General features: G+C 35.0%; 1 protein-coding gene across 3 annotated transcripts; it reads right to left on the reverse strand.

The window, feature by feature from the left end:
• Positions 1-2,986: 2,986 nt before the first annotated feature.
• On the reverse strand, positions 2,987-26,684 carry LOC121418133 (CDAN1-interacting nuclease 1-like). Of its 3 annotated transcripts, none has more exons than XM_041611839.1 (11): positions 25,208-25,594; positions 24,094-24,139; positions 22,974-23,038; positions 21,685-21,745; positions 21,214-21,286; positions 16,084-16,163; positions 14,443-14,492; positions 13,933-14,000; positions 11,218-11,283; positions 10,309-10,414; positions 2,987-4,542 (listed from the first exon to the last, which is right to left on the reverse strand). In XM_041611839.1, the coding sequence occupies exons 1-11, from the start codon at positions 25,252-25,254 to the stop codon at positions 4,419-4,421; spliced, it is 786 nt and encodes a 261-aa protein (XP_041467773.1). In that variant the 5' UTR covers positions 25,255-25,594; the 3' UTR covers positions 2,987-4,418. The 3 variants fall into 3 exon arrangements, with proteins under 3 accessions (XP_041467773.1, XP_041467772.1, XP_041467774.1); XM_041611838.1 differs by lacking the exon at positions 25,208-25,594 and adding an exon at positions 26,416-26,682 and having other exon boundaries at positions 2,988-4,542; XM_041611840.1 differs by lacking the exons at positions 2,987-4,542; positions 25,208-25,594 and adding exons at positions 8,529-8,586; positions 26,416-26,684.
• Positions 26,685-26,894: the final 210 nt, after the last annotated feature.

A 26,894-nucleotide genomic window follows, 5' to 3' on the forward strand; every position in this document is an offset into this window, starting at 1 on the left:
TGTGTTTCTACTATGAGTTTTGTGATTCTAATTGTTTCAGGACACTATTTTCATTTGTTGAGGTAAAAAAAACTAAAATTATTGAAAAAAAAAGAATTATAAATCATATTTCCTGTTTTTTACATATTTACCGGACGCCCATCTCATTTACCGGACGGAATTTACCACCGGTTATTACCGCTATCGGTATTTACTGCCCAACCTTGTGACAAGCACAGGAGTCCAACTTGTAACTATGGTTACTGGCAGATAAAAAGGCTTTGTTGAATACAAATCTGGGGCCAATTTCATAAAGATTTATTATAGTAATTAATGTACAGACAAACTGTTTCTATAACAATTTTACTATCAGCCAATCGAATTGATAACAAGTTTTATAATAATAAAAAGTCCTTTCATAAAATGTCCCCACTTGCCACTTTGTCTACAACCTTATTTGATTTCAACCATTTATCATTTTGTTTACATTCAATAGAACTGTACATACAGTCAGCTTTGCATAAATCAACCCATTAGTTGAATAAATTACCAAGTACAAGCGTTTTTCTGAGACCAAGACCCTGTCTTCATGATAGATCCAATTCATCAATGTCATCATTTTTTCTTTTGAAAATTGGTCAATGTTCCTTGTAAACAAAGAGAAGTGAATTGACTTTTCAAGAAAACAAAGAATTATAAATAGTTTGTCATTCTAAAAAATAGTTTGTAACAAATATGCACTTTGGATCAGGCCCCCCCCCCCCCCCCCCCCGTCTTACAAAGAGTTACAATTGATCCAATCCATCCATACCATAATTTTTCTACAGGCAATTATCTCAATCTCCTTAGTAAACAAAGAGAATCACAATGAATCTTCAAGAGAACAATGAATGTATGAATATACCTTGTATCTAGAAAATATTTTTAACAAAATTGGAATTTTAGGCGTTGACGTTGCTGGCCATCCATAGTTGTGGTTAATTGGATCAATCACAACTCTTTGTTATTTAACCTAAAGTTTGACTGTATATAACACCTATTCAGTCACACATATATGTATGTACCAGTCCATTCTGCTAATGTCATCATCAGCATTATGCAAGTAGGGAATATCTTACTAGGAAAATACAAACTCTGAACTTCGGTTGAATAAAATATATTTTTTTCATTACGTATAATTGTCATTGATAGAATCATGAAATTTGTGTGTATTCTTTTCAATGAATATTAGTCTGACCCCCTTTTCTTTGGTGGCAGATTTAGGTGAAAAATGCGACTTGAAAAATATGACAGAAAAGTGTGAAAGAACATAATTTCTCACCTCTCATGGAACATAAATATAACACTCTTAGTCTTGCAGAACTTGCACTATACAGGAATCACATTCAGATATTAATGAGGTCATTATCTTATTCAGTCATCAACAAAATTGTGATGTACTTTGTTTCTACATAAATATCCACAAGTTTGTGATTCTAGGAGCAAAGATCTATTGTGATAACAAGGCAAAAGCAATTTTGTGTCTCGCCAACTTATGAAAATAACCAGAAATATCATGATTTGTGAGGGCACGCAAGAGGATTATATTGAAACTTCATTGTGAAATGACTGGGATGGAATAACACTTGTCATAAGAGCCTTGCACCTAAACTTTAATGTTGACCTGAAAATGACCTTTGACCTTACCATGTGACCTCAGACTGCAGCATAACATGCAGGTCCCCCAAGTCCATCTACCATCCAAGTTTGGATGAAAAGCGACTTACGGTTGCAGAGTTAAGAGTCTTGCATGTAAACTTTAACGTTGACCTGAAAATGACCTTTGACCTTACCATATGACCTCAGAATGCAGCATAACTTGCAGGTTCCCCAAGTCCATCTACCATCCAAGTTTGGTTGAAAAGCGACTTACAGTTGTGGAGTTAGGTGTCATAAGAGTCTTGCATGTAAACTTTAACATTGACCTGAAATGACCTTTGACCTTACCATATGACCTCAGACTGCAGCATAACATGCAGGTCCCCCAAATCCATCTACCATCCAAGTTTGGTTGAAAAGGGACTTACGGTTGCGGAGTTAAGAGTCTTGCATGTAAACTTTAACGTTGACCTGAAAATGACCTTTGAACTTACCATGTGATCTCAGCATAACATGCACATCCCCCAAATCCATCTACCATCCAAGTTTTAGGTGTCATAAGAGAGTATTGCATGTAAACTTTAACGTTGACCTGAAAATGACCTTTGACCTTACCAAATGACCTCAGACTGCAGCATAACATGCAGGTCCCCTAAGTCCATCTACCATCCAAGTTTGGTTGAAAAGCGACTTACAGTTGTGGAGTTAGGTGTCATAAGAGAGTCTTGCATGTAAACTTTAATGTTGACCTGAAAATGACCTTTGAGCTTACCATGTGACCTCAGACTGCAGCATAACATGCAGGTCCCCAAAGTCCATCCACCAACCAAGTTTGGTTGAAAAGCGACTTAAGGTTGTGGAGTTATGTGTCATTACAGGTTTGTGACGGACGGACGACAATTGGATCCCTAAGTCTCGACTTCACCTCTGGGGGGCGAGACAAAAATGGACTAAATTGATTTGCTCCAAAATTTATCATTACTTAAGTCATTTGGATATTTATACTGACCTATGACTTTAAAATACAGGAGTATATCTCTAAATATATTATATTTCTTACTTCTATCAATTAAATCAACCATTTTCATTCTGCTAAAGATTAAAATAACATCACTGGCAATTTTTTTGGAAAAATCCCTGATAAGTATTAAGAAACACTCATTCAGAATCTCACAAAGAATACACCCCCCCCCCCCAATAATCGACTTTGTGGCTTAAGTTAACTTAAATACAGCATATTTTCGATTTCATGCATAAATCCGGCAGGAAGTAATTCCTCAAAAAGCTGTGTGCACTGAGAAGGTAGCCTAGCTTAGCCGGGTAATAATAGCAGGGCCCGCTGGGAGAACAGTTTTCGGAACTGAAGTGGCTACCCTGGGTAAATATACCTTTATTATTATTATTATTATAAATCAGCATAATAATTAATCAAAACTGAAATTTGAAAATACTGTTTTGTAGATCACTTTGTAGGTAACAATTTTGGTGGCAAATGCACGGTTAATTTACGGGAAGGGGGGGGGGCAGGGGTCAAAATAAACCTGCTCTTAATTGGCTCCTATTTTGACGATATCTACCAAACTGGTCTGTAACAAGGTCTGTGACAACATGGTTGTATATTAACAACCACACGGGAAAGGTATTTGTGGGAGCTCAGTTTCACAATGCTATGATGTCATCTCTATTTTTATGACATGATTTGAGGGAAGACATAGGAAGATTAAAAACATTGAATAAAATGGCATCCTTATAAATATCCATTCCAATCCCATAATTATAAAGACACCATCAAACTTTTTTTAATAGAGTAACACAATTAAAATATTTTTAGATATATATTCTTGATTGAGATAGAATCATCAACTTCCTTTCACCACATGATCACACCTCAAGCTAGATTAATATATCCAGATTGTGCTGCACTCAACCCAGGTGAGATAAATGGGTACCAAGCAGGATTCATTCCTAGAATGCAAGGAGTGCTGGAAGGCAGCTCAAGCTAAAGCCAGGTTAATAATGATAATAATAACAACAATGCACCTCGTAATAGATTATGGCACTATATGAATTCTTATTATTAATTTTGTTATTATTATGCATTTCCTGGAATGTTCCTGAAATGGCACCATCAAGTATTCCACAATTCATCCTGTATCAAGGTTGGAGATGTACAGGATCTTTAAAAACAAATTTAGATATGTGCAAGATCTTTGAAATACATTCCCTCTATTTTCCTCCATTCTAGATGCTCTTACAGGACCATCTAGTAGTGGAGAATTGTCAAGTATTCCCTCAGCTCATCTGCTTAGGTTAGAAATGTGTGGGATCATTTAAATACAATTCCTGATGCTCATACCCTTTGATGACCTTGATCTGCATGCTACTTCGGATGATACTGGCAAGGATCTCCTCAACTCATCCTGTGTCAAGGTTGGAGACATACAGCATCTTCAAAAAATACAATCGCTTTATTTCTTTCCATTCCAGATGCTCAAAACCTTAGAAAACCATGCTTAGACAAGGTGATGCTGGCACGTTTCCCCTTTACTCATCCTGCGCATCAAGGTTGAAGATGTGCAAGTCTTTCAGTACTTCCCTCCATTTCCGATACTCCCAACCTCCCTTAAGATCATAACAACAAACCTCCCCAATCTCATGTTTTGATCACAAGGCTGGAGATGGGTCAAGTCTCCTGCAAGATGGTCAGCCAGAAAAATACCTTGCTTAAGGTTGGGGATGGTCAAACCTTTTGGATGATGGTCAAATTTTCTGGAAGATGGCCAGCAAGTACATTTCCTTGGTCAAGGCTGGAGATGGGTCAATTCTTCTGGAAGGTGGTCGGCTAGTGCAATTCCTTGTTCAATACATCCTGCTCTAAGCTCATCTATGAAACCATGCCAATATATCACAAGACCAGATCCAAACCTGTGTAAACAAAAATAGAAAAGTCTATGTGATTACAAACCAAGGAAGCCGACAGAAATGTGATACAGTCAACCTTAACTGAGTTGAATCTGCTGGGTCTGAAGAAATAGTTTCAGTTCAGATAAAAATGACTTACATGTATGATGGTCAAAATAATAGAATATAAAAAATGATAACTTGAAAGGACCAATGACATCTAGGTAATTATTTGATTGATAAATATGAGTTCAACTTGGGCAAGTTTGATTGTATTTTGTTTAAATTTGTACTATCTTCCATCAACATATTCTACATTTTCATGAGTTTTTATGTTCTCACAGAAGCAAGTGATTCTGAGTTGAAATTAATGAAATGTAAATAAAATAACAAGTGTTGCGAACACACTTAACAGGAAATACAAATGAGACTAGGACTTTAGCAAGAAAGGTAATCTTTTTAAGGACACATAGAAAATTTAAAATGAAATCTATATGAACTGGAAACACTAGAAAATGAAATTCATTCTCAGATTAGTTAATTGGTACTTGAAGGAAAACATACATAGTATTAGAACATATTGTAGACACCAAACATGAAATGTGTACAGTAAATATCTTAATGATACAGGAATGGAAATGCATCATATGTCACATCTTTAACAGAATCAACAAGATGAGAGGGATTCAGATTGATATGAGAGAGGCTTTAAGTTTAAATTAGTTATTTTTGGACTTAAAAATGAAAAAGAACAAAAAAACATGTGAACAGAGATTAAGAATTACACAGAACAAGGATGTCTTCTTTTCCATCAGAATTTAAAAAACAATAGCATATCAGGTACAATGAATGCAAACAACACTGACACATTTCAATTTTGCTATATGTTATATAATCCATTCAATTTTCAATTCTGAACAAATGGATATCTTTATATGAATAAAAAATCAAGTTCATCAGCAATTTTTATTGAGTAAATGAAAAAAATATACCCACTATTTAATAATGTATGCAGGATTCGTATCTTTATAAGTGAAAAAATATCCTCTATGATTGAGTAAAATTTCAAGTTAAAAGAACATATTTATTCTCAAACTTATGTCAATAGCTGCATAAAAATCCTTTCAAAAAATGAAGTACATGTAAAAAGAAAGAAGAAAGAATGCCAGAGAGGAACCATGGGATTACACTTAATATATGTGTTCTTTGAAATGAAAGTGCCCTAACCACTAGCTCATCAACCAAATATCTCTTTTTTTTCACTCTGGTCGGTATTCAACACAGAAAAAAGGGAGGAGATTTCTTTATTGATGAATGACATATCTGATGGTTCTGAAAATGGTTGGAGCTTAATGCTCTAAGTTGAATCTTGACAAACTTTGCAAGATTGATGGTGCTTTTTGGTCAATCTTGACAACCAGGATACAACATCCTAACTGTAAAAGTGCACGGCTTACTGAATATGACCTCGGAAATAAAAATATTTTATCTGAAAATTTCAAGTTGTGCATTATATGTTTGACATTTACCCGAAATGTGGTAGATAAACCCATGACTATGACAGATACAAATCTATTAGGGGACAATTAGTTAACATTGTGGTTATCAGCAATTGGAAAGTAATTGCATTCCTTTGCAAAAAAGTACTTGCAACGTCACTTTTTCTCCATTTATAAATAACTTTTATTCAACAGGAAAAGGTTGTCATCTTAACTCCAACAGCATAGCACTTGTAAAGTCTAGCAGTTTAAACAACCTTGAAAAGCTTTTAGAATAATATTGAGAGAATACAAAAGTGAAGTGAATTTCCAATGTTCATTGTATTTTTTTGTATCATTCCTTTTATGTTTTCATTCTTTTCCATCCAATCTTTCCATTAGGAGGACAACAGTGTTGACTATTTCTCAGTTGTCATTGGTTTTCTTGCCTGCAGTTTGTTCCCTCTTTTGCATTGCTTTCATACTCAGCATTGTCCAAATTAATTTCAGTGAGAGTCATATAACAAATACACCCAGATTTGCACTGAAATGAAAGCAGCCATACCACAGCAAATGTGTCTCCATTTCAGGATATTTTCAAATAAACAATTACAATAAGGAAATATATATATATATATATATATAAATATAAAGTATATTTCAGTTAGAAATAATATAGGAAGATGATCAGCATATACACTGTAAAAAAGGTATGGTTCTTTTCCAACTTGCAAACTGACATATAAATGAAGGGGTGATAATAATAATATTAATACAAGATTTGTATAGCGCACATATATGTAGATGACACTCAAGGTGCACAATCAATTACTTATACAATACAGAAAATGAAATTAAGAAATACACAGAAATTGAACAAATTGTCAAGAAACAAGGCAAAAGCAATAGGTATTTGAAAGGTGGAGCTAACCTTCAAATTAATATTGGTATTTTCAAATTCATAAATTTAGTTTCAGTATTTGATTTAGAATTTGAATAAGTTTCTCAGCATGAAATACCAAATATTAAATTTTCAATTCAATTAACCTTATTTCTGCTCATTTTCAAATAAACAATTACAATAAGGAAATATATATATATATATTTCAGTTAGAAATAATATAGGAAGATGATCAGCATATACACTGTAAAAAAGGTATGGTTCTTTTCCAACTTGCAAACTGACATATAAATGAAGGGGTGATAATAATAATATTAATACAAGATTTGTATAGCGCACATATATGTAGATGACACTCAAGGTGCACAATCAATTACTTATACAATACAGAAAATGAAATTAAGAAATACACAGAAATTGAACAAATTGTCAAGAAACAAGGCAAAAGCAATTTTGTGTCTCGCCCACTTATGAAAATAACCAGAATTATCGTGATTTGTGAGGGCACGCAAGAGAATTATATCGAAATTTCATTGTGAAATGACTGGGATGGAATAACACTTGTCATAAGAGCCTTGCACGTAAATTTTAATGTGATCCAAGTTTGGTTGAAAAGTAACTTACGGTTGCGGAGTTAGGTGTCATAAGAGAGTCTTGCATGTACACTTTAATGGTCTGAAAATGACCTTTGACCTTACCATGTGACCTCAGACTGCAGCATAACATGCAGGTCCCCCAAGTCCATCTACCATCCAAGTTTGGTTGAAAAGCGACTTACCGTTGTGGAGTTAAGTGTCATAAGAGATTCTTGCATGTAAACTTTTAATGTTGGCCTGAACTGAAATTTGACCTCACCATGTGACCTCGGACTGCAGCATGGCATGCACGTCCCCTAAGTCTATCTACCATCCAAGTTTGGTTCAAAAGTGACTTACGGTTGTGGAGTTAAGTGTCATAAGAGAGTCTTGCATGTAAACTTTAACGTTGACCTGAAAATGACCTTTGACCTTACCATGCGACCTCAGACTGCAGCATAACATGCAGGTCCCCCAAGTCCATCTACCATCCAAGTTTGGTTGAAAAGCGACTTACGGTTGCGGAGTTAGGTTTCATAAGAGAGTCTTGCAGGTAAACTTTAACATTGACCTGAAAATGACCTTTGACCTTACCATGTGACCTCCGACTGCAGCATAACATGCAGGTCCCCCAAGTCCATCTATCATCCAAGTTTGGTTGAAAAGCGACTTACGGTTGCTGAGTTATGTGTCATAAGTGAGTCTTGCATGTAAACTTTAACGTTGACCTGAAAACGACCTTTGACCTTACCATGTGACCTCCGACTGCAGCATAACATGCTGGTCCCCTAAGTCCATCTACCATCCAAGTTTGGTTGAAAAGCGACTTACGGTTGCAGAGTTAGGTGTCATAAGAGAGTCTTGCATGTTAACTTTAACGTTGACCTGAAAATGACCTTTGACCTTACCATGTGACCTCCGACTGCAGCATAACATGCAGGTCCCCCAAGTCCATCTACCATCCAAGTTTGGTTGAAAAGCGACTTACCGTTGTGGAGTTATGTGTCATTACAGGTTTGTGACGGACGGACGACGGACGGATGATGGACGGACGACAGATGGACGCCAGACGGACGCCAGACGACATTTGCATCCCTAAGTCTCGCCTTCACCTCTGGTGGGCGAGACAAAAAAATACACAATCAGTTAAAGTTGGTAGTCAAAATAACAATTAGGCCTAATCCTACAACATTTAAGGAAATGCTTCCTTCATTAGGTAAGTTTTCAATTTGTTGTGGAATAGCACTTTCGACTGGCAAGACTCAATGTCCGATGGGAGTGAATTCCATAAACGGGGACCAGCAACGGAAAAAGATCTTGTCACCCCAGGACCTCTTCACTCTAACTTGTTGGAGCTGGTGAACATTCCCTGAACGAAGAACAGGTCTATACAGTGCGTCCCACAAAAAACGAAAACAAGATTTATCATAACTTAATCACAAAAACAATAGACAAATGACCTACCATTTTAAAGCTTAGAATCTCCTCTTTCATCTAATATTACTTAGATTATTTCTCATTCACTCATGAGTGAGCAAAAACAATTTCAAAAGTGGATACCAAAAAGTAACTTGGCGGGCCGTATCTGGGTTTTGAAAAGAAAACCACATTTTAAAAAAGTTCAATATCTGCTCTTTAATTTGATACCTCAATTACAGAAAATGGTAAAAAAATAACAAAGTTCTGGATATTTTAAATAAGGCTTGAATTTTATAAAATGAAGAGGCTTTACATGCTAGAGTTCAAACTCACTGGACACTCCGTTTTGTTGATGATCAGCCATGCATTATAAGTCTTTTGTTACCGTGTGATGGCTTCTGTGGGAAACCAGTGAAAACAAGTTTATTTAATGAAATTATGAAAATACGAGCATTGTTTCGAGGGATCGTAACTTTTTTACTTCTTGACCATTTTTTGTGATTAAGGTATCAACAAAAGAGCAGATATTGAACTTTTTAGTCATGTGATTTTCTTTTTGAAACTCAGATACCCCCACAAAATCAGTTTTTGGCATCCTTTCTTCGAATTGTTTTTGATGACTCATGCGTGAATGAGGAATAATCTAAGTTATATCAGATAAAGGAGATTCTAAGCTTTAGATTGGTAGGTCATTTGTCTATTTTTATCTATGATTAAGCTATGATAAATCATCGCTAAATCTTGGTTTTGTTTCACTGGGACACACTGTATGATCTCTTCACCTCCAGAAGATCTGATAGTTACACTGGTTGTCAGAACTGTAAGTCTATGCCTAACAGACAGCAAGTGTAATTTCTTGAGAATTGGAGTGATACGATCTGACAGCTTTGAACACTTTACAAGTCGTGCGGCAGAATTCTGGACCTTCTGTAGTTGTTTTATGTGAGTATCAGGCAGTACAACCAAGTTTATTGATAAAGTTGATTTGGGTAAACGTTATCAGAGATAAAGTGAAAATCAAATTTTGAATTAATATTTATTTCACTTCCAACAAAAAAAAAGGAAATACAATGTCATTGCATACGATATATAATCACACAAAAAATGTATATTGAGTTATTTATATACATGTTTTTTCTTAATGAGTGAACATTACAAAATATAATTGAGGAAATTATCATTCATTATCGATATCTGTAGAGGTGGCAGGATCCACTAAAATAAAATATTTTTTATGGAGATTGTGGTTTGTGAGATTCCCCCCAATAAAATCTTAGTATTTAATTACAAAGACTGGGAAAGCAAAAAAAAACTAATAATCAAACAGAACATAGTACACAATAGTAAAAAAAAATACATGGTGTGACAAGGAAAAAGTGGTAAACAAAGCTAATATATCTTGAAGAAGGCACTTTACCTGTTGGCATAACTGAGGTATTGATCCTTGAGATAATTGCTATGACTGAAAACATCTCCAAAAGAAGCTTTACTCTCTATCCAGTTGATGATGTGACCATTCCAGGCTGTCATGCAAGAAAATATTATTACTACTACTACTACTAACAATAATAAAATAACAATAATGGTGATGATAATATCAATAATGTTAACAACAACAACAATAATAATGATAATACTGATAATAACAACAGCAATAATAACAATAATAATAACAACAACAACAATGGTAATGAATTTATATAGAAGATGAAAATTTGACAAGCAAAAAAATTTTAAAAAAGTCCTCCCTTTCAATATGTTCGGGTATTGTTTGTTTTGTTTATGGCCACCATTCTATTTGTGTTTTTATTCGTATAATGTAGTAATCAAGGGAGTCGGCTTGACAGGTCAATGGCCTTTCTGACTTCCTACATCCGCTGCATTTTATTTCCATTTCTTTTATATTTCTACCATTTTTATTTTCGTATTATTGCTTATATTGTAATTTAAATTCTTTTTACTCCTTTGTTGTATACTTGTATATAGGCATATGTTTGTATGTTTTTTTTAAAGGATGTCAAATAAATGAATTGAACTGAAAAAGAAGAAAAAGAAAAGGGGGGGTACACTTGAGTAAAAACAGTGAATTTACATTACAAGTTTTGATTATGGCTCTCAAAGGGGGGGGGGGTCCGGGCCGGCTGTGCCCCACTTGATCCGCCACCGAATCAAACTGATAATCATCACCCAGGGGGGAGATCTCAAATAATACATTTCAATTACTTTCACAAGCTACATGCTACTGTCATTAACTACTGATATCATTTGATTGGCTTATAGCAGATCTTCCATTAAATTAATAAGAAGTTGTGTGATCCTGACTTACCTACAGGCACCTCTAGTTTAGTATCAGGAGTCTTGTCATATCCCTTCTTTCTCATATCATCCTCTTCTGTAAATGAAATATTTCAATTAAAATTTTTGAATAGTTTAATAAGAAAAACATGCATTGGAGCCATAAGCTGAAAAAAAATAATTGTGTACCATTCAAAGAGATATAAACAGCATACAAAATTATACTTAAATTGCATGAAGTCACATATTTATGACATAAGTACAAAAGAATTACTTCTGATAATACAAAGAAATAAATTGTAGAAAAAGAAAATTGTACATTGTATTCAGCATTGAGGAATATTATTAATACAAAGTACACAAACTGTAATAACTACTTCAAGACACATTGTAAACAAAGACACACGCTAGGTGAAATACTAAATTAGAAAACTGAAGAAAAAGGCCTTACAGTGTGCTACTCACAGTCTAGAGATATATCCACTCCAAGGAGTGGAATATAAAGATTGACCATCCTTTGGAGAGATTTATGCTATTTTGAGATTCATTACCGATTTGTCTTCATTACACCATTCATCTTGCAAGAGATTAGTGTATTGCCATTAGAATTTCTCCAGCCACTGATTCTTTAAAAACATGAATTTAGAATTTGTGGATATGTACCTAGAACCCCTTCTCAGTATTATTTTTATTTTCATTTCAAATTCATATTCCCATTCAAATTGAAATTCTAATCCAAACTTTTCAAATTTCAAATTCTAACAGAAGAAATATACAAAATGATCATGGCATCAAAATTAAAATCATTCCCCCTACTCTCTCTCTCTGTCATCCGTCTCATTCTATCTTTCTTTCCATCTCAGTTTCTTATTTTTCTATCTCTCTCTCTGTCTGTCTCTCTCTCTCATCCCTGTCCCTCTACCAATAAAACCTTTCACATTTTCTCATCATCAGTTTACTCCTATATCCTGGCAATTTCCAATCACAAGAGGACAGCATTACACTGAAATTCTTGGTGACAGATTGTTCCAAAGCCAGTGGCAACGGTCCACATCTTGGACAATTTTTATTGATTGGGCAGACCCAACCAGACCTGTACACATAACACACATTCACTTACCCCCAGTCATTCACCTTAACCCAGTGTTCCCTCCCCCCCCAAAAAAAAAAATGCTGTTCTGTATGACAATTCTGTGTGTATGTGTATGGTGGTATGTATACATATGTACTAAATATTTAAAAAAATTGTACAACAGTCCACGAGGTGGACTAGTGGTGTTTAAAAGCCCCCTCACACATGACCAAATGTAGGCGGACGAAGGGTGACCAATGGGAAAATGCACGCGAATTCGAGAAAATTTTTCGTCAAATCTTGCAATCAGTAACTATTGTCATTTTTTTTCAATGAACAACGGTAAGCGAAGGATAAATAAGACATGCAAAGGGTATCGATTTTCCACCTCTTTGAGTACATTGCAGCCGAAGGTGAGCAAAGGGTTGATATAAACCAATAAGACGAACGAACAGTGAGCAATGGTTTGATATGGCATGCGATTAAAAACAAAGGTGAGTGAATAGATCGGGCGTTCTTGTACGTTTGTGTCATCGTGTTGCTTCCTTAAGGGTTCTTTCGGGATCGGTTCACTTTGGCAGAAGCGCGATGAGGGACTATGCGCGACAATAACACATGAACGAAAAACGAACGATTACCGCAGACTAAATAAGAGATGCAAATTCAAACAGATGACCAACAATTTTTCAAAAAATCATCTGGAATTTTTAAACATGTTCAAAATTTCCCCGCGAATATGAATCATCGCAGCTGTTAGTTCAGAAGGTGTGCGAACCCAAACACGAAGGGTAAATATGATTTACTATCAGTTACCTTTCAAAACAATTTTTTTAAAATGCCTTTTGCCAGCCATCGCAAGGCATATTTCAGGCAATTTGGTTAGGTGTGAGGGGGCTCTATGGTCCATTATAATCTCATCTTCTTGACTTCTTGAACTACAAAATGCTATAATGGCAAACAATGTGGCATACAGTGGTGCTAAAATGTTAGTGAATCCCTCAAAAAAAAAAAGAGTTTATAAGTATTCAAATTCTCACATCTGCTAGATATTTAATTGTGAAGTCAGGTGATTAAATAACACATTTAACATAGTTTCTCTGGGCTTGCTGGACATTCTAGTGTTGTCTCCATTTAATAATCTGCATTAAGGAGTGTATTTTCTGGTGGGGTCCACTAGCACCACTGTATTGACCAAGTTAAACAGACATTTTACAATTTCTGCAATGTATCAATTTGCAAATTCAATCCCTTCTGTTTTTATCTAAATGTTATTTAACCAAAAATGATATATCTGGTGTATAAAATGCAATAAACAATAACACATCAAACTAACCCAACAAAGAAACACACACACACAAAATCCACATTCCATGCCCATCATGGATTTAATTGGACAGCATATATTGACCTTTGACCTCAGAAGTGTACACTGTCTCACATAATAAGCTGCCAAATAAGACAGATCTTCGTGTAGCAAAATATTAAAAACAAAAATAAGTCTGACTTTACAGAGTACTGTAACATATGGTGACAATAACCATCTGTTCTTTAAAAGAAAAAAATAATTCAACTGGTTATGCAATAAGCCATGTGTGCTGCTATGTCAGTGCAAATATTGTCTATAGTTAAAATTGCAATAAAAATGGCAACCAAACTGAATCTGTCTATACTTACGTAGGAATGCTATCTTCCTCTCTTTCAGCAATTGCACCAAGAGGAATTCATATTCATTTCCCACTGAGCTTGTAATACATCGACTCAAGGAAAATATTCATTTCAAAATTTGAAAATATCACTGTTAATAGAATGGGAAGTGTTACAACTTTCAAACATTAAATATAATTGATTGAAACCCAAGTGATATGGCTACATATGAGAGTAATGTAAACTTTGTAGAAGAAAATAATTTCTAGGAAAACCTATAATGAAAATGATCTAGTTGTTGTAAAAGTATATATTTTTTAATTTGGTAGATTACAAATTATTATTTTCTCTGTTCATTAAAGATGAAGAGAGAAAGAAGGGGAAGGGCAGAGAAAAAGAGAAAGAGTATAAAAAAACACAACACTGACTTAAAATAACAATGATCAAAAGCACAAACCACATAAATCATAAACATGAATTTTCATGAGAGAAAAAAAAAGAATCAATATAAATCAATAAAAGAAACCCCATAAAGGATACTGTTTAATGCTTTCTGCATAAGGTCCATACGTGACATCTTGTAGAGTGCACTGTGGGAAAATGAATACATCTATTCAATGCAACACTTCATACATATTGTAAATCATCACGTTTCATAGTATTAGCAATATAATAAAAGAACAATTCAAAATCTACATCAATTTTGGAAAGCTCTCAAAACAATTACAGTAGCCTCAGTATACATTGACCCTCCATAAGTCAAATAATTACCTAACTTGGAGCATTTTTCAGACATGAAACTGTATTTGCCTACGGAAGATTGACTAAAATCTGTCTTGCACACTAGGGGTGTGTTTATGCTTCCATTGCGGAGAAAGAATCAGCTTTTTAAACATAGTTTCGGAATGCAATTGTAAACATGGTTCTAGGAGTGCCATTTATGCTTAATATTTCAGAGACAAATTCTGCAGCTGGCTCATTTTGTTTATGCTAGTTGGGGCTTCTGGCTTAGCAATGTCTCATCATAATTCATGTTCTGTTTTTTTTTAAATCCCTCAACAATATTCATTGTGATAGTACATAATTTGATAATCACACATGCAAATGTACATTGGTCATTATTAGAGGTAATTCCATGGAGGAAACTCCCTATAATAGAACCATGAAAATGTATTTGCCCACGGATTTTCATCCAAATGACGTAATTTTAACACGTTTACGATTCGATTGTGGTCCTAGTTATACTTCCCCTGAATCCTTGATTCTGGTCAAAAACGTTTAGAAACGCACCTTTCTGTAAGTTTACAATTTCGTTCTGAAACGTCGTTTAAATGAAAGTAAGCATGGATGCAACCGTGTTTTGGATTAATCATGTACGAAAATGCTATATTATAAAGGTTAAACAATTCACCTTCATTATATTAGTATCCCATCAGCAGATCTGTTCTCCCAGACATTTTGCACAGATTACAATAGAAACAGTTGGTATTTATAGGGAACAATGGAACAATTGCAATCCCTTGAGAACAGAAAGCTTAGTAAGAATTTTGTTGAAAACAAAGGATAATCACATGGAGTGGACAAGAAGAAAAATACAAGAAAGAGATGGGACAACTGAATGATGATGGGAAATGCAAACAAATGCTTGGGTATGAATTGGTTAAGAAGGAAACAACATTTGACTCTATGGCCATTCTCATTTTATATGATCTAAAACCCTAGGCTGAGAATAACAGTCTACACACTCAAAATTGGGGTAACGAAGATATCTATGGAAGGTAAATAAACTGAGCTTATACTAGTGTCATGAAATTCATAATTCAATAATTCAGTCTCAATAAAATCATCATTAGATTTTTTTTTTTGGGGGGGGATGGGCAATGGCATCATATCAACAAGATATGTAGTAAATTCAATATCCATCATTAATAATCTCAAGTTTGTATAATTTAAATTGCTCTTCATACTATTCACTGAACCTGACATTTCAAGAAAGAAACTCACAACTTCATTTTCTCCAAACAATTATAAAATTTCAGTTAATCACAACTTCTAATTGGTATACTTCTTGAATTCAAAAGCATGATTTTGTACGAGCTAAATTTGATCCATGACTTAATATTTACAATAAATTGCAAAATAAAATTTGTGCAATACCCTTATAAAGTATGGTTCACTTACAAGTTGAACTTGGTAGGCAAGCACTGGGTCTTCTATCAAATAAGGCTCCCTCAGAAACTGAGTGATTGTAGACTTTGTAACTGTGAGATTACACAGAGGAAAAGTAAAAATATTTGATAGCTCATGTCCACACTGACTTATGAATTAAATATACAAATTCTCAATATGAGCATTAGAAGCATACCTGCTAACATTTGGAAACCCAAAATCTGGACAACCACCGGCCGGGGGTCCAGGGGCAGCGCCCCTTGCGGGGGTTCAGGGGGCAGTGCCCCTTGAAGCGGCTGGATTTTAGCAACTTTAGAGGCCAAGGCCAGCACATGTTCCGTGCAAGACGGCCAAGTCACTTTTTTTTGTAGTGCAGTTTAGCAAACCATACTACATGTATTACCTATTACGCACTGCTGAATGCTAAACTGCAGAGTGCATACTGTACATGCGCTGTGTAAAATCGTAGTATAGCATGAAAAAAAATACACCGGTAGATGCAATCCTTTATAGTGATCAGCTATTAAGCTCTGTTACCAAGGCAGTTGTCATCATAATGACAATGTTAACATAGCTGTAACTCTTTTTGAAACAGACACCTGGTATAAAGTAATGGTTTTACTATGGCTAGCCAACTATGTCACAAATCTCTAAGGCCCGTATTCTGAATTCAGGTTTAAATCAAACCCTGTGTGTGTATTTTGAGTTTTGTCAGACGTGTATCAATCAGATATGATTATTAACGTCACCATCCGAAAGACGTGACCAGGGCTTGAACCTCGAAATCAATTTGTAACTTCCCCACATAGCTTGGATTACAGGCGCACGCCACAACGCCCAGTTTAAAGTTGTGGTTTAAGTATGGAGAGCCAATTGGGGCACAAATCCTTAATAGGGAAGGCGGGGTAAGTTGTGACACTTTTTGCATTTTGCATGTTAGAATTGAAATGACTAGTAATATTGTAGAAATAAGTACCTTGCCTTTGAATTTGATTCTTGGGAAATCTTTTTCACCTATATATAACTTTCTACCCCCACACTGAAAGTCATCGTGACCTTTGAAAAAAACGATGTCAAATGGCTCAACTTGCCCCATCTGTGGGGTAAGTTGTGCCACTGTCTGGGGTAAGTTGAGCCGCAAAAACAATGTACAAAATGTATGCAGGAAGAACCAGGATGTTACTTTTTCATTTAAAGTATTTTCAATTCAATTCAATTCAATCTTTATTTCGCAAAATAGGATAAACATACAAAGAAACATCAAATAATGTGATTAGATAATAAAATAAATTGCGTGGCTTTCCATGAAGGTTATATAAGAAACCTGTAAGGCTGGATCGCCAAAACATAGTCAGAAGACAACAATATTGAACAAAAAAAACAGAATGTCATATCATTATAGTAAAAACAATGTAGGAAAAAGGAGAAAAAACCAACAACAAAGAATACAAAAAGACACGAATCAAAGGGGGGGGGGTAGATACGGTACAAGTAATAGATTTATATCAACTGCGAAAATTAATAATTATTTACTAGAAAATTTTTGTACTGTTTTCTAAAGGAAGAAATAAATTGTGAATTAAGTTATTATTTGGGGAATCTCATTCCATTGTTTGGGACCTACATAACTCAATGATTTAGCTTCGTGACTAGACTTGATAGACCATAAATTAAATTTATTGGAAGAAAGGGTATTATGATTATGAACTTGATTATTGTATTGAAAAATATCTGAAAAAGGAGTGGGTAACAACCTCTTCTTGTATTTATACATAAATATTGCGAGTTCTTGCTTATTAATATCATATATATTAAGTAAAGACAATTTCTTAAATAAAGGTGTGGATGGTGCTAGGTAATGGGAATTGGTAATTATTCTTAAAGGTCAAGTCCACCTCTGAAAAATGTTGATTTGAATCAATAGAGCAAAATCAGACAAGCACAATGCTGAAAATTTCATCAAAATCGGATGTAAAATAAGAAAGTTATGACAATTGTCTGAATACCTTTCAGATAATGATTTGCTCGATCCTTTCCAGTCAGGTTATAGGTCTAATCATAGTGTAGAAACACTACTTCTTGACGCGTCTAATTATATCTTACAAGGCATGGATAAAGGGAACACCACAGCTCTTTTGCTGTTAGACTTGTCCTCTGCCTTCGACACGGTAAATCACACTATCCTTTTGAACACACTTAGTTCACTCGGTGTTAAGGGTGAGGCTTATAAGTTTCTCTCATTATCTCTCATTCCACTCTCAGATTGTTTGTATTAACGGTTGTAAATCTGATGTTTTGCCTCTCTCTTTTGGAGTACCATAGGGTTCTGTGGGCGGGCCAACTCGCTTTTCGATTTATTTATCCGGATTGCGACAAGTTCTGTTGAAACATAACATAAAATACCATATTTATGCAGACGACATCCAACTCATGATTTCTTTTAATTCGGATCAACTAGCTGCAGAAAGTTCCATCCATCGTCTTGAATATTGCATGGTTGATGTTCACAATTAGCTGACTTCTCGCTCTCTTAAGTTGAATCCAGCCAAATGTGAATTTCTTCTTTTTGGCTCCAAAGTGCAGCGTAGTAAAATCCACATCGACTCCATCTCATTTTCTGGTCTCACTGTAAATTTGTCAAGTTCTTGTCCCAATCTCGGTATAGTTTTTGATTCTCACATGACAATGTCGAATCACATTTCTTTTATTTGTAGATCAGTTCGCTACCAATTGCGAAATATTGGTTTTATTAGGAAATACTTGTCTCGACCGGCCACAGAAAAATTGGTTCACGATTTACTTTCGTCCCATCTTGATTTTGGAAATTCCCTATTGTTTAATCTACCCCAGAATCAGTTAGTGAAAGTTCAGAAACTTCAAAATGCTGCCGCTCGCATTGTTTCTCTATCCACCAGGCGCACTCACATTACTCCTATTTTAAGATCCTTACATTGGCTCCCTGTAAAACAGCGTATTATGTTCAAGATTTTGTTGTTAACTTTCCATTGTGTTCATGGCTCATCTCCCCAGTACTTTATTTCACTGATCAAAAGTTATACCCCTTCAAGATCCTTACGTTCCTCCCTTTTCAATTCTCTTGGTACCCCCAAAGTTTCCAAAACCTGGGATGAAAGATCATTTGTTTACTCATCCTCGAAGCTATGGAATAGCCTCCCTCATAACATCAAACAGTGCTTGACTCCTGAAACTTTCAAAAATTACCTCAAAACATTTCTGTTCAATTCTTCTTAATTTCTTTTATAATTTCCTAAAAAGCGCCTTGAGCACTCTACAGAGTGGATTTGGCGCGATATAAGTCTTAATTATTATTATTTCAAAGTTTTGCTTGTTTTCAACAAAATAGTTATATGAACGAGCCAGTTACATCAAAATGAGAGAGTCGATGATGTCACTCACTCACTATTTCTTTTGTTTTTTATTGTTCAATATTTCAATTTTTACAAATTTGACGATTAGGACCTCCTTGCCTGAAGCACAAAATGTTAAAACAATGGAATTCCACGTGTTCAGGGAGGAATGAAACTTTATTTCAATGACAATGCCGAGAAAATAAAAATATTTCATATTTCATATAATAAAATACAAAAGAAATAGTGAGTGAGTGATGTCATGAACTCTCTCATTTGGATGTAACTAGCTCGTTCATATAACTATTTTGTTGAAAATAAGCGAAACTTTAAAATGCCATAACTTTCTTATTTTACATCCGATTTTGATGAAATTTTCAGTGTTATGCTTGTTGAATTTTTCTCTTTTCATTCAAATCAAGTTTTTGTTGGGTGGACTTGTCCTTTAAACATTCTTTTGAATTTTGAATATTGAGTCCAATTCATATCAGGTTACATTGGTAGCCCAGACAATATTGCAATATTTTAAATAAGGGACAATTATGGAATGGTATAGAGTTATGAAGCAAACTATGCTTAAGTTTGTAATTTAAACCAGTATTCCTACTTATCTTATGTAATACATTTATCATATGGTACTTAAAACTCAAAAGATTATCCAATGTGACAGCTAAAAAGTTTATGGAATTACTTAATTCAATACGTTTATTGTTGATATAAATGTGAATATGAGCGTTGTCAATTGGATTATAATTATTAGATTTGTCAGTATGGGTTCACTTGCTAATTCGCTATAAATACTAACATCTTCTAAAAGTAAAAGGACTGTCATGTGAACTAGCTCCTTTCTGCCTGCATATCAATGGCTTTTTACATTTTTAAATTTTTCATTATACATCACCATAAGAATTACCATGGCTCAACTTGCCCCATGTTGATTTGGCTTAAATAACCCCAGTCCAAACTTATTGCGATATTTTCACATCCACACATTTCTTATGCATTCATCATGTAAAAGACTATGACAAGAATGAGAATCCATACCTGGACTAACAATATTGTTCTTATTTCTATAATATATTTAAAGACGTGTGTGGGTAAAAAGCACTTATCTTTTTTACACCCTTTTTTTTTTTGGCTGAAATTTGTATTTTTCCCTCTAACAAATTACTTTTGTTTCAAAATTGAATACAAAGTGGTGGGGTTAAAGGTTATTCAATGGTCATCAATATATAACACCACCACGATGTCTGACTCATTCATTATTAGCCTGGGGGTGGTGGTTCAACTCGCCCCTATGCTCAACTTACCCCGCCTTCCCCTACACATCCAATTTATTAACTCAGTTGACATTCAAATTGTTCATAATTGTCAGGGAATGATAACTGAAATATTTTTCTTCATTATGAAAGCAAAATGAAACAAAATAGTAAACATAGGAAATATTATATACAATATAAACAGAATTTTTGAATTTTTGCCTCCCCATAATTTTAGCACAGAATTAGACCGTGGTCTAAGTTAACCCGACTTCAAGATATGTGCCTAAGAGTAGAGAATTAATTTAATTTACCATTCTATATGGCACTCAAATTATTCAGAAATGTGCCAGAATTAAAACTAAAATATTTTTTCTCATAAATCAAAAAAGAACTCAAGTATTGTAAGAAGCTTATAATGTAAACAAAATCTTGTCATTTTTAGAATTTTAAGACTAACTGATACAATTGTCTAAGTTAAACCTGCCAATGTCAAGATGGTGCACATTACATACCTTCCTGATTTGAGCGTTTGTCATGGAGACCTTCCACAACAAATCTTGCTATAACAGCTGGAGGCATATTGGCCTGAAGAAAAAAAAGGATGTACATTTATAACCATCAGCAAAAGGCAACATGAAAGTGACAAAATAACATAAAATTAATCCAAGGCAACCATGGCCTTCGATGCCCTATTGATTAACCTTACTCTCCCTCTCAATGATGGCCCTGGATATTTTCTGTGCCCTTTTTAGTCTGTTTCATTGGTTATAAAAATGTGCCTGAGAGAGAAGTGACCTTGTTCTAATTTAAGGCCTGCCATAAGTAAAAATTTAAGGCCTGTCCTAAAAACTGCTATTTTCATTCTGTGCCAGCATGTTAAATAGTCCTGTAAAATACAAAGTAGTATACTATCTTGTTATTCATTCATGCATCCAAGGGATTATTTTATTGATAAAAATTAGTATTGAAGTCAAACATCTTACCTCCTTGGCTATCTGTATGAGAACAGGAGAGCTTTCATTCTGTTTAATCAAGGTTTGATACCTAGAATAATACAAAGATACATTTACAATACAAAGATTTTGAATACAAAGATTATAGAGCATATTTTCAAAACTCATTTATGCATGAATAGAGTTTCAATACCACCATACTCTGTGTATATGGCAATGGGGATACAAACTGTAAAAATGTAATCCCCCTATAAAGTGAAATGATAAATAAGTGACAATCAAATTCAAAATTTGAAAGTAAATCATAATTTGAAATTAAGTCTTAACATCCCAAAGATACCTTGATTAGGATTGAGTAGCGGTTCTAACTCTTGCCTTAAAGTGTCGTGTTTTCGAATCCCATCGGGCCTATCGTCCTTTGGCAAGGAGTCAATCCACACTACGCCACATTTACCCAGTTACTAACTGGATATCGGGCAGTAGGAAACACTGTCATTGTGGTTGGTTTAACAAGTGTGTGTCTAACATCCTGCTAGAAAAGCTACATGTATTAATCCAGTGAACAGGTAATAATAATTGTGAAGCGCTTTGAGCAGTCATAGATTATTATCGTCCTATATAAAACCCAACTATTATTATCATTATTAAAGAGAAGTTACTTTTTGAAGCTGGTAGTCTACTTCAGTCTAGAAGTGATGGGTGAAATACATAATAATCAATAATTGTTGGGTTGCCTTTGACTAAATGGGAGGGCATCAACCATAATAGTGACATTGCACTCATAATTTGACCAGTTTTGTGAAAAGGATACCTGGGAGAGTAAGGTGTCAGAGCATCGACTTTTCTGTGATACATCATTAAGTTCGGGATTTAATCTTGCAACCATTTCCCAGACAGTCGTCAGCATTGACAAGTTGTCATTATCTAACAGTTGCCATAGTAACCATCAGACAACTGGGAACCATTTTATGAAGTTACTATTATCTGACAGTTACCAGAGCAATTTTCAGACACATGTGCTTCTCAGCCAATCAAAACAAAGGAAAGTTGTTAGATCTGACATCTTGTCCGACAACAAATAATGCCTCATAGATGACTTCATTTAACCTGAGTGAATATATATAGGTTTCACCTTCCCTTAATAAAATAATAGAATGTTTCATATTCACTCACAGATAATGATAATATTATTCTGCTTTTATGAATACAGCTTGTGAAATAATTATTAGACCATTGGATCTTAGTAAGAAAGCTTTCCAATAATCATTTACAAAACTTTATATATAGTCATGTATTACTTAATATGATTGAATACTTACAACTGTACATAATAGGAGATCATATCAGGATTGTTGTGATGATGGTATGTCTGTCTCGTGATCATCTAAAAAAAAAAGAGAAAAAAATTGTGAACATTATGATGATCATCTAAACAAAAGAGAAAAATCATAATCATTAGGCATCATCCAAAAGCCTTTTTTTTTAACTGTCACCTACTGGCCTTATTTCAATCTTAACTCCATAGAAAATGATGCACTTTATTTTTTTTACATTAGAACTCATAGAAGCTGAAAGAGGTGATAGACTCATCATATTTTCTTGTATAAATCAGCTAATTTTTATCAAATATTTATTTCAACAAGACCATAAACTTGTTTTCAAGACTCACCCAAAGTACATGTACATGTACTAATAGTAATATAAAAGGACAATTATTCATTCTTAAAGAAATACCAGATTTAAATTAGTATCCAGTATTAAGCATTGAATTTGTAGGAGAGACAAAATATGCCCATTTAATGTGTGTCCAAACCTCAGAAAGAACAGATTGATAGTAAAGAGACTAATACCCTTTTCATAAACCTATCCTCCAATTAGCCGCCTAAGAGTAATGCGGATAATTCAATAAAAATTGCGTTCATAAACTCCGAAAATAAGCCGCATTATTTTTACGAGCGCCCGTCCTGAAAAAGGCGGATAATCGCCATGACAACTGGACACGCCCCCTCCGATGCGGTTGTGTTGGAAAAGGGTGACCTTGTGACCGCACCATGGCAATTATCCGCATTATTTGGAAATGCGTTCATAAACTCAAAATCTTATCCCGATGCCGCTATTATGCGGATAATATCAGCATCAGAGTAATGCGGATAACTCTTGTCCTCCTCCAATTTTACGACCAAATTATGATGCTATTAGCCGCCTAATTCATAGTAATTGGGTTTATGAAAGGGGTATAATACTTTTGGGCTATGAAGCCTGTGATAGAATGTATTACATGTGCAGTAAATAGTAAATATATATCACAGACATTTGGATAATTATTTTTTTCTACGAAAGCATTCTATTAGGGAGCACAGAATCCTAAATTTTCAAAGTCCAAATCATGGCTATATAGGGATATCACCCTTTAGGCCTACTAACTATGCAGATGTTTACCTGACAATGCTGTGAGTAGATGCTGACCAATGTCGAATGAGAAACACTGTAAGAAGATGAAAGTTAGCAAATTAAACTTTGACATAGGCCTATAGTACTTTACACAATGCAGAAAGACTACATCTCAAATTTATTCAAGGTCAAGTTTATCAAGTATTCAGACATTCCACACAAAACATAAAAATTCAGTGCCAGCTGGCAGTTTTGATCACAGAAGTTATACAGATAGGCCTATGACTATCAACTATATCGAGCTGTGAACAAATATTTGCCAACCATTTTCTGTTTGGAGTTTAGAGAAGCCATTTCTCCAAAAATGCCATGCACAAAAATATGTCTTCAAGCTATACTGAATGCCTCCTTCAATCCTGAAGATTCTTGCAGTATTGTAGTACCGGGGACCGGCAGGTGCAATACACCGGATGAATAACACCTTACAATTTGCCCGGGGGGGGGGCCACTTCCATTCACGAGTGGATACCATGCGCGACTATGGGGTCTCAAAAAGCACCCTAAACACGTAATTTCCATATTTTGAAAATGCACCCCTTAACAAGTATTGACGTGTGAAACCCTACCCTTAACAAGTATTGGAAACAAAACGATACTCTTGGCAAATATTTCCTGAAATGAACCCCTAAACAAGTAAAGGAATGTTTTATTGTTACGGGTCCTTTGGTTGTCGGCTTTACCTTATTTGGTTTAGTACGACCCCACCTTCTACACCTCGCGCAAATAGGACTCTAAAACACGTAGTGTTGGGGCAAAAAGGACATCCTTTATAAAACATTTTAATTTTGTTTTATCATTCCCGCAAATTCGACCCTAAACACGTAATTTTACTAGCGAAATGGATACCCTTTTTTCATTATTTTTGTGTTTTTGACACCCTTTTCACGTTACGTACGTAACGTGCCCTATCGTGAAAAGGACATCCTTTTTACGTGTTTTTTTGGTCGCGCATGGTATCCACTCGTCAATGTAAGTGGCCCCCCCGGGACAATTTGTCAAATAGTGTACTGGTTTAGCATGCATAGATTGTGACTCTTCTATACATGGGACCAACATTTGCGTCCTTTCCGATGGACGGAGTGTTTTCCAACTGCATTCACACCTGCACTGAATACAGCGGTGAGGCAAGCTAACACACAACGCTAGCATCAGTTTTTTTGTTAGACATCTTCCAGCATGCTGTGGGACTCAAACCCACACGTGTTGAGATGTACCATCTTATCCGGAACAGGTGCTCCAACCGACTGATCTAAGCTGCCTCGCTAAAAAATTAAATAGATTATCTAGTTACTGCGTTGTGAATGGCAAACTGTGTTGGATTTTATACTATAGAACTAAGGCAATATTACTTAAGGCAAAATCTGTGTTACGTTTCGAACTCTTAGTATTTCATGGGCATGGACAGAAAACATTGTATACAATTACTGTGCATGTCTTAAATATTGTCCGCTACTTTTTCAATTGTAATCTTATTTACACTACAGCAGATTAGATTAGAATTAGAAATATTGGTCATTGGCAAACGGGCAGAAATAATCACCACCACCGAAATCTTACTTCTATTCTTTAAGTTTAATATGCTTCTTCTTTGATATGTATGGTGAGACTACCACATATCGACCACCTCTTTTGAAACCGACCACCTTGCGCGCGTAAAAATTATTGCATATTACAAACGATACGCGCGGGAGAGTAGGCGCAGTGTCCATAGAAACGGTAAAAATCGATTTCACAAGAAAAAAAGAAGCAACAAAAGTAGAAATGTAGTAGAATTAATCAAAATTGTATTGACTAAACCCAATCCCCGCTGAAAAACCAAGAAATCCGATAGGAAACGGCTTTAGAACAAATATCCGTCGTCAATCGTCGAATCATGCGCCGGAGCTCGCAGTGGAAGTAGTGAGGCGATCATTTTGCATGTTGACGTCATGTAACTGATTTGAAAGAGTAAAAATATTTCGCCACCGCGACACGAATCGACCGTAAACTTAGTGTATCGCTGGTGGTCGGTTTCAAAAGACGGCTGCAAATGAGCAAATGTAAAATCGTCGCATTCCTTGTTCGTCGATATATACGCGAATTGAATCGGAGTCGTCGAGCAAAACATGGAAATCTGATCTGCTCAATTTTCTGCACAAATGAGACGAAAACTGGGTAAAATTTGTGAATATTTTCGCAGATATGATGCTTAGAAGATTAGGTGGTCGATAAGGGGTAGTTCCAACCATATATGACAGACATTAAAGTCAATGCAATGTACTAAAGTTAGATCCACATTTTATCAATCATGTCAATTGAATGTCATCATACTTGGGAAATTTTTCTTGAATACAGAGCAGAGATGCAGTTGTGCCATCACAATCACTTGTTAAACTCTCCAACAACTCGTTGTAGTCTGCTAGTCTCATGATTGCTGGAACCCTGGCTTAACCCCTCCTGCTTAACCAGGAATGATGTTGAACTTGAATTTTTCCCCTTAAAATGTTGAAGAGTAAGAGAAACAAAAATATATTGGCAACTCAAATACCCGGGCTCAAATACTGGCAACAATTCAGCTAGCTAGCTAGCTACGAAGTTCAGCTCTGCAAGCTCGATCTAGTCAGTCTAGATCAGAGTGGTGATCATTGTATTTTTAATAATTGGGGAACTTAGTTTTTGATAAATATAGATCATTCAGTTTTTTAATCAATCAGAAAAATATATTAAATCAAATATTTTTAATTTATACGATGTAAGTACTGAAAAATGAAATCATTTAACAAAATTTATCTTAAGTTTTTACAAATTGG

This window comes from Lytechinus variegatus, chromosome 7 (genome assembly GCF_018143015.1).
Source record: "Lytechinus variegatus isolate NC3 chromosome 7, Lvar_3.0, whole genome shotgun sequence".
Classification (NCBI taxonomy): domain Eukaryota; kingdom Metazoa; phylum Echinodermata; class Echinoidea; order Temnopleuroida; family Toxopneustidae; genus Lytechinus; species Lytechinus variegatus.